The 7,883-nt window shown below is 58.2% G+C and overlaps 2 protein-coding genes across 2 annotated transcripts in view; both read right to left on the bottom strand.

Moving 5' to 3' along the window:
- HN1L (hematological and neurological expressed 1-like) overlaps positions 1-327 on the bottom strand; it is a 12,974-nt gene extending 12,647 nt beyond the window's left edge. The window contains exon 1 of the mRNA XM_010851271.1: positions 239-327. Within this exon, the coding sequence (XP_010849573.1) occupies positions 239-282 (44 nt within the window). The 5' untranslated portion in view covers positions 283-327. The remainder of the gene's footprint in view (positions 1-238) is intronic.
- Positions 328-944: 617 nt separating this feature from the next.
- CRAMP1L (Crm, cramped-like (Drosophila)) overlaps positions 945-7,883 on the bottom strand; it is a 43,415-nt gene continuing 36,476 nt past the window's right edge. Inside the window, exons 19-23 of the mRNA XM_010851309.1 lie at positions 7,755-7,817; positions 7,035-7,266; positions 6,121-6,285; positions 5,419-5,564; positions 945-4,696 (exon numbers count right to left, since the gene is read on the bottom strand). Of these exons, the coding sequence (XP_010849611.1) occupies positions 4,532-4,696; positions 5,419-5,564; positions 6,121-6,285; positions 7,035-7,266; positions 7,755-7,817 (771 nt within the window). The 3' untranslated portion in view covers positions 945-4,531. The remainder of the gene's footprint in view (positions 4,697-5,418; positions 5,565-6,120; positions 6,286-7,034; positions 7,267-7,754; positions 7,818-7,883) is intronic.

Raw genomic sequence — 7,883 nt, 5'->3', positions numbered from 1 at the left:
CCCGGCCGCGCCGCCACGCCCGCCCCGCCGCTGCAGACCGCTCTGCCAGAGTCTGCGGCGCGCCCGCCCAGGAAGCGGCGCGTGCTGAGACCGGGGTGCGGAGAGGCGCACCTCAGGCCTCCCGCGGCCGCGCCCACCTCCCTCAACTGGCCGCGGAGGCCCCGGCTCTGTGAGCTCACCGCGGCAGCACCGCCGCCCGCACGCCCCCCACGTGACCGTGCCCACACCCGCGCCGCACCTGGGGCCGGCCCGGCCGCCCTCGCTGTCTGGTGCCCGGAACATGTCGCCCGCCGCTCCGAGCCACCAGTCCACCGCGCCGTCCTTCCCGCCCGGCCCCGCGCGGTCAAAGACCCGCCTGCTCGTCCCAATTGGGAGTCGCCGACGTCAGTCAAGCAGCGGCAGCCTATCGCGGTGTCGGGCTCCGCCTCATAAGACGAAGGCTTGCGGAGACCCGCAGATGATTGGCAAAAGTAGATGTCGCTCACGGAGCCGGACGTCGCCATTGGGTAGCAAGCCGAAGGGGATGGTCCTCCCGCTCCCTGAGGTGGGCGGGGTCGGACTCTATCCGGGCACCTTGCCAAAACTCCCCGCAGCACCCGGCGGCCTCCATACCGAGAGGCGATGTGAGCACGGTCCAGACTATACTGAGAAGCCTGGTTTTCGCGAGTCAGTCAATGGCACGTGGATACATGGCTAAAGGAAACGGAACAGCAGTTCCTCTGTCCTGCACGTCGCGGGGGCAAGAACACTAAGAAATGGGAAGCAAGGGATAAAGCGTGCAGCTGATTCCTAGTTGGAAAAAACAAAAATAAAATACATTCAGCGGTGTTGTTTCTAAATTACACTGTAGACAGTCCATCGATTCCTCTGAGATCACACCGGATGATGGCCACTTGGGCTGTTTGCAGAGTGCACAGTTAAAAAGAAAAAAGCAGAAACAGTAATTATTAGACCAAGTATTAGTATTGTATTTATGCACAATAATAAAAACAGATTTACAAGTTCAACTGGAAATTTAAACATAAGAAGTTTAACAGCTTTTGTTTATTATATTAAATAACCAAACACCTTTTATTCCCCAAATTGGTAAAGAATAAATAATATAATTTACAATATGGTACAAAAAATAATCAGGAAGGACAGGCATTCTGCTTTATACATACACTGTATATTTATAATCTATAAAACAAATTCACATCTCAAACAAGCCGAAAACTTTAGATGATATGGCTTAACGATTATTAGAAGAAACAGCAATAATCTCTGCTTCCCAGAAGCCCGGGAGCAGGCTATCCTGCTACAGAACAGCAGGGCGGGCTGCTGTAGTGCTTCCAGGACTTGCTCCCCTCACACGACATACAAGGTACTGCAGGCTTAGGAGTTTGTCTGACAGCCAGGAAAGATTTGCTCTGGGTTTTTCTTAAGACAAAAGTGCCATATTTCCTCCTAAATGCACCTGGGATAGATTTCAACGTGAAAAAAAAGCAACTGGCATTTTCCTTCTCCCATTTGTTTCAAGTGTTTTTTATTCTGTGGCCTTTCTTTGCACATGTTTAGATTCAGCGGTGTGACTGAGCTAAAGATGCTATTAAACTGAAGAGACACCACCAGTAATGAGGCTGCGGTACAAAATGGAGAACAGGACTGATGCAGGAAAGCGAGTGGATCAGCCCATGAAAGGGTTCCAAATATCCCTCCGCCCTGAGCAAGTACTCTACACCCAGGAGACACAGGGGACCCTCAGCTGGCCTCTCTACCTTCTGAAGAATGGGCTGCTCATCACTTGAGTATTCACAATGAAGAAGCAAGACAAAAACAACTGCCTAGAGGCAGGGGCTGTTCAGTCTCACTCTTCAGGGTAGACGAGCCAGCAGAAAGATCCCTGATGACGTCAGTGATGAGGGAAAGGCTTTTCTGAGACTGACCTGGTCTTAATCACAACATACTTCAACACACAAAGGCAGCCACAAGTGCAGACAGAGACAATCACACCTTCCACTGCAAAGGCAGAGGGAGATGCTGGAAGTGGGAGGCTTCTCCACTTGGGTCTTTTGAAAAATCCCAGCCTTGAATGTAACAGTTGCTTATTTGTATACATATATAATTATTTAGGCTGGGAGAAAATGCATCCAACGTCTTAATGCTACATATGACACCATTTTCCCTTATTATGGCAAGCAAACAGTTACAGCTGTCTGGTTGCTAGAGAAGCAGCATTCTCTGAATCATGTCAGCTTCACAGGTGAGAAGAGACAATCCTCGCCTCGGGAACTCACCTCCCCACTGCAGACACTGGCCAGTCAGCTACGCCCACAAGGAGTCTATTCGAGAGACGCAGGTGGGAGGTGCTGCTGAGTAAAGGGTTGACAAAGGCTTATCCAAATCTCCAGAGCTTTCCTCATGCTAGACATCACCAGGTGACAGGTACTGACCTCCCCACCAACCGCCTCGGGGCGCCCCCTGATGGATGAACAGCCTGGGTCTCTATGGTCCCCAGCACGGGGCATGCTGCCACTGGGCACTGCCCCCACCATGGGTGCAGTAACGTGACTTGGCATCGCTGGTCCCAGACAGTGGGGAAAGGAGAAAGCTGGTAGTAGCCTAACCTCAGCCCAGCCCACTGTAGATCTAGCAGAGTCAGATGCCCAGAGACAGACCTGATCTTGTTTGGCTCGATAAGATGCTAACTTCAAGAAGCTGATACACTGATCACAAAACACAAGCTAATTTAGAGAGACTGTGGACTCAAATACTGCTGTCTGTCTCCCTTCACAAAGTGGTGCCACGCCCCTTTCTTTCAGACCTCCAGGGGCTTGGGACTCTTCTCAAGAGCCCAGAGTAGCTGCCTACAGAGGCTTTTCCTCTGATGTCTGTGCCCAGATCCAGAGCTGAAAGAGGGAGACCCCTGGCAGGCTGGAGCCCTGGGAAAGCTCGAGAGGCAGGAGGGAGCTGGGGAGGCAGTGTGATCAAGTGGCCCCTCCTCAGGCACATGCCGAGGACCCTCCGCTCTGCCTCGCGTACTGGCTCAACTCGTCTCAAGGGCAAGGGAGGAGCCAGAGGGGCCAGGCTGGCTGGGAAGGCTGCAGGTCCACAGCGAGCTGGGGGGAGGCGAGGGGACAAACACAAACAAGGGTGGGCTGGGCCGGATTCAGGAAGCCACACTGACTGCGGCTGCCAGGTGGAGGGTGGGCAGTGGGTGGGTGGGGAATCCAGCACCACAGCACTGGCGCCTACCCACAAGGGGTGTGCCTGGAGGGCAGTCTGCACCTTGGGCCCACCGAGTCCGAGAAGGCAGAGAAGCCCCATTAGCTTCACTGGGGAAAACTTGGGACACTGGACTCCCTGCTGGTCACCCAAGGCGGCGCAAGGAGCACACCAGAGGGAGGTGGATTCGGCGCACTCTGACCGCGCCTGATGTCTGATCTCTACCTGGACTCCGGAAGGGACAGAAAGAAGGAAGAGAAACAGGAGACCATGAGGCAAAGTGCAAGCAAAGGACTGTATACGTGAATTGGGCATACTCTGCACTGACGTCCACAGGAGGAAGAGAGAACTTCCCCTGCAAAGGGCATCTGTCCAAGACGCCAGGGAGGAAGGTGTCCGAGAGTCAAGGTCATCAGGAAGGTCTAATCTGTAGTCAAAAGAGTGCTCAGGGATCCCCCAGTGAGAGAAACAATGTCTCAGGTCACCAAGAAGAAACCTACAGATGGATGCGGGGAAGAAACCAACTGAGCAGGGACCTGTTCTTCCAATGTCTCCACCGTCTAACTCATTTTAAAATACAAGCAAAACATTTTCTGACCAGCTTAGCAAGAAGTCCACACAGCCCACAGCAAGACATGATTCTCTTCCCTGTCCTGTTGAGTCAGCCAGGACAAAAGCCCAGATGAGGGAAGCACTAGGTAGGACCAGGATTTCTGAAGAGACGGCACTCGCTACACTGCCCAGGACCCTCTGTTGCCCTGTGACCGGAGTGTCCCCTACAGTGTCCGCTGTGTCACGGTGCAGACACCAGGCAGAGCCAGGCCACACCCAGCTGTCCTCCAGCCGCAGAGAGGACCACCGGAGCATGGCAAGGTTTGGCAGAGAAGGCAGCAACAGCCTGGAGCCTCCCTGCAGAGAGCAGGAAGTCACAGCTCCCCAAGCCAGAACAACAAAAGCCAGGCCCAACGCTCCTTCCTTTTGAAAAGAAAACCCCTAAACATCCAACACAACCGCCAAGGTGGAAGTATGGGCACTGTACAGGCCCTGACGCATGCCCCTGCCACGGGTGGCTCAACGCCACAGCCACAGCCGACGCTGCCCCTGCCGGACTCCGCATGTCCTGGCCCGTCTCCTTGGCCGGCAGGACAGGGCTGTGTGCACGTCACACGTCCTGGGTGCAGAAATGCTTCTGCTCAGACTGTCTCCAGGGAGTCCCAACTTGACCTGTGTTTCCTCCCGTCTGAAGACAGTTCCCCCGGACACTTGAGGACCACCAACCCCGTCCACCACCCTCGCAGCCCCCAGCTGCCCCCACCACGAGGCACCGTCACTGGGACAGGTCCGTGACTGGGGGGCCACCTCCCCCGCCGTCAAACAAAGCCTCCCGGCGGCCGGGCTCGGCGATGGACAGCTCCTGGGCCAGGTCGTTGAAGCGGGAGATGTAGTCGACACTGTTCTCGTTCATCATGCACACCAGCTGCGAGTCCACAACCTGCGGGGACGGGGAGGCCTGTCAGCAGGTGGCTGGACACCATGGCCAGACTGCAGTGCGTGCCCCTCCATGGTGAGGGTTAGAGTCCCCCCAGGAGCCACATCACAACCACAGGGTCGTCACTGTGAACCTCACTCTGTGAACAAGTGCCACTGCCCGGCAGTCAGGTCAGAGTGGCAGGACCCCACCCACATGAGACTTCTGGGAGGATGGTCAGTGGCCAGAGGGGCAGAGAGGGAGCAGCAGCTTGGTTCTACTCCAAGGCTGCCTGGAGGAGGTGCAAGTGGAGGAGGGAGTTTGCATGGGTGTGTGTGACACGGGCGTTCTGAGGCAGGATGTGCGCAGAAGTGCAGGAGCGGGCTGTGTAAAGACCTGAGGGAAACATGCCTGCAAGAAGGGATAGCAAGTGCACAGGCCCTGTGGGAGCAGCCAGCTGTTGAAGAATCAGCAAAGATGGTGCAGGAGACAGCGAGTGAGGCAGAGTGGAGGTGGAGACCCGAGTGTACAGTGGGGCCTCCAGCATCAGGCTGGGGTCCTGTGGGCAGATCTGGTCCCGGCTAGACCGGACAGTCGGCCACACGAGGATGGGGACTCTGACCAGTCTGCTCAGGGCCTGCAGCAGTGCCCGGCCCCAAGAGGCCCCACTTGGCACTCTGCGCAGGGGCCTGGCAAATTTGGGGTGGGGGCCAGTGCTCAGACTCAGGGTGAGGACAGGCGCTCACCTCAGCGACGTCGGCTAGGGACCGGGACACAAAGGAGTCTCTCGAGCTCCCGTCCAGCAGGCTGGGGCCCAGCAGGGAGGTGCCGCTGCTGGTCCCCACAGGGGTGGGCAGCATCTTCCGGCTCTTCTCCGGGGAGATGAAGCTCGCTGCACAGAGGAGGGAGGGGTCTGAGCAGCTGGGCCTGGGCCCCCCAGGCAACTCGGCGCTGCGGCTGGGGTGTCAGGCCACACCTGCCCTGCCGTGCGTGGGGAGCCCTGCAGGGCCCACCACAGCCTGGGGGGTTGCCGCGCCCACAGCGAGGCCACCACGCCCACCTCCACACAACTCCAGGCTTGCGATCTCCCTTTGACGTGGGCTCTGCACTGCTCCCTGGGACTTTCTGAGCAGAGAACTTGTGAGAGGACTAGCCCCAAGTGCCACCCAAACCAGAGCCCCTGTCTGTTCTGGGCTGCCAGGTGTCGTGCCCTCCCTGGTGCTGGCCTGGCTTGCCAGGGTCCAGCCTGCCCCGCTCCGAGCCGGGTGCACACCCTGGCCACGCTCTACAAATGCAAAGTGTGCAGGTCCCAGACCTGCCACGGGAGCGCCTCTGGGTAGGAGATGGAAGCTGATGGGTCTTCTAACACCTCCTTCCCAATATCCGAGCACCCAGTGCCGGGGCTGTCCAGATGCCAGCTCTGTGCATCCTGGTGCCCCTAGACTCACCAAACAAGCTGCTGAGTGACGAGTCCGTGGGGTCGCTAGGGCACCACTGGGGGTCGTGGGTGGGAGAGGCGATCCAGTCTGGCTGGGGGCTGCTGGACGGGGAGGGCAGGCTCTTGGAACTGTCGCTGCCATTCAGTTTTGCTGGAGAGAGAGGAACTCCTTCACCTGTCGACCAAAGTTTGGGGTCAGACACCACGTGGGGTGAATGGCTGAGGGAGCACGGCATGTCCAGCTGAGCTGGGAGACCCAGGACCCAACTAGGGCCCCCCAACAGCCGGGACACACACCCATGATCAGACATGGACACTGGCCACAACAGAGGCGGCCCATGCTAAGGCGGCACCTGAGCCCTCTTGCTGCTGCCGACAGCAGCCCTGCAAGCTGCCTCGTGTCCCCAAGGCCCCAGGGAGGGGAACACACTCAAAGGGACTGGTCACTGGCCCATGGTGACGTGCTGCCAGCTGCTGACTCAGCTCTGAATCCATGGCTGGCCTTGACCAGCAGGTGCCAACCACACTGCCTTCTGTGGCGCCATCTCCGGGAGCTGGGGAGCCAAAGCCCATAGGTACCAGCCCAACGCCTCCTAGAACCTGCCAGCCAACAGGCATCACCCCAGTTCAGAGCCGATGAGATGGCCTGCCTGATCCCCAGGCCAGAGACGCCACGTCAGCCCCTCTGTATCCCAAAGCCCGGGCAGTTACTCCAGACCACCATGGCTCAGGTCCCGCCTGCAAGGGCCTTGTATGCCAGTGCCGCCCCCACCAAGGCTGGCGGTGCCTCAAAGATGCAGAGGCTCAACGACCATAAGAAGAGCTGAGCCGGACGACAAGGTGCCTAGAGGCGGCAGTCAGGCGGGAGGTCAGTTCCCCACGGGAACTGAGTCTGGGAGGCTGGCAGAAGCGCCTGTGGCTCACCATACTGGCCGGAGCTGATGGCAATCTCGATGATGGAGTCGCTGATGTGTGTGGCGGGCTCTCCCTGCGAGAGCACGTCCTCAGGGGGGCCGGGCAGTGAGATGTCCAGCAGGGCAGAGACGTTAGGCGGGGAGAGCCGGGAGCTGGAGGCCTCCGATGGGGGCAGTGGTGTGGAGAGCCCATTGTGGACAGGGGCCTTGGACAGCTCAGACAAGGAGAGAACGGGGGGGTTCTGTGGAGACAGGTACTGTTGAGACACGATGCAAAAGGCAGCCGTATCGAGGAACGAAAGCCAACCGGGCCCCGCAGAGCAGTGACTGAGGACGAGGACAGCAAGAGAGGCAGAAACCCCACACTCTCCCACCAGGAAACACCCCTGGGGAATCACTGCCCCCAGAAACCCTGGAGGACCACAGAGTTGAGGGGCCAGGCCAATGTGGCCTGGATCTGTTTCCACCCCCAGCTGAGAACTCTTCTCCCTGGCCCAGAAAACTTAAGACCCTGAAGGACTGTGTCTCGATCAGCCAACTTGCAGAGGGAAGTTGGCAGCCTGAGATGGGAGCCATGTGTGCATGATCAAGGCAGGTGCAGGGAGGCATGGCCACCGGGCATCACGGAGAGGGGGAAGTCCAGGACCACGAGCAGGACCACGAGGTGGGACTTGGCGCTCCCTGGGGTATGGGGCAGCTACTCTGCTCAGCAGTCAGCAGTACACTCTACCTGGAAACTGTCGGCCACTGGCTCCTGCCTCGAGGGGACGCTGATGAATGGGTCGCTTGTTGCCTACAGCAACACAAGGAGGACGCCGGTGAGTGCGAGCCAGCCAGTGCCAGGCTGCCGTGGGGAAGC

The sequence above is a fragment of the Bison bison genome, unplaced genomic scaffold (assembly GCF_000754665.1).
Source record: "Bison bison bison isolate TAMUID 2011002044 unplaced genomic scaffold, Bison_UMD1.0 scf7180017851711, whole genome shotgun sequence".
Classification (NCBI taxonomy): Eukaryota; Metazoa; Chordata; class Mammalia; order Artiodactyla; family Bovidae; genus Bison; species Bison bison.
This window is presented reverse-complemented; position numbering and strand designations above follow the sequence as displayed.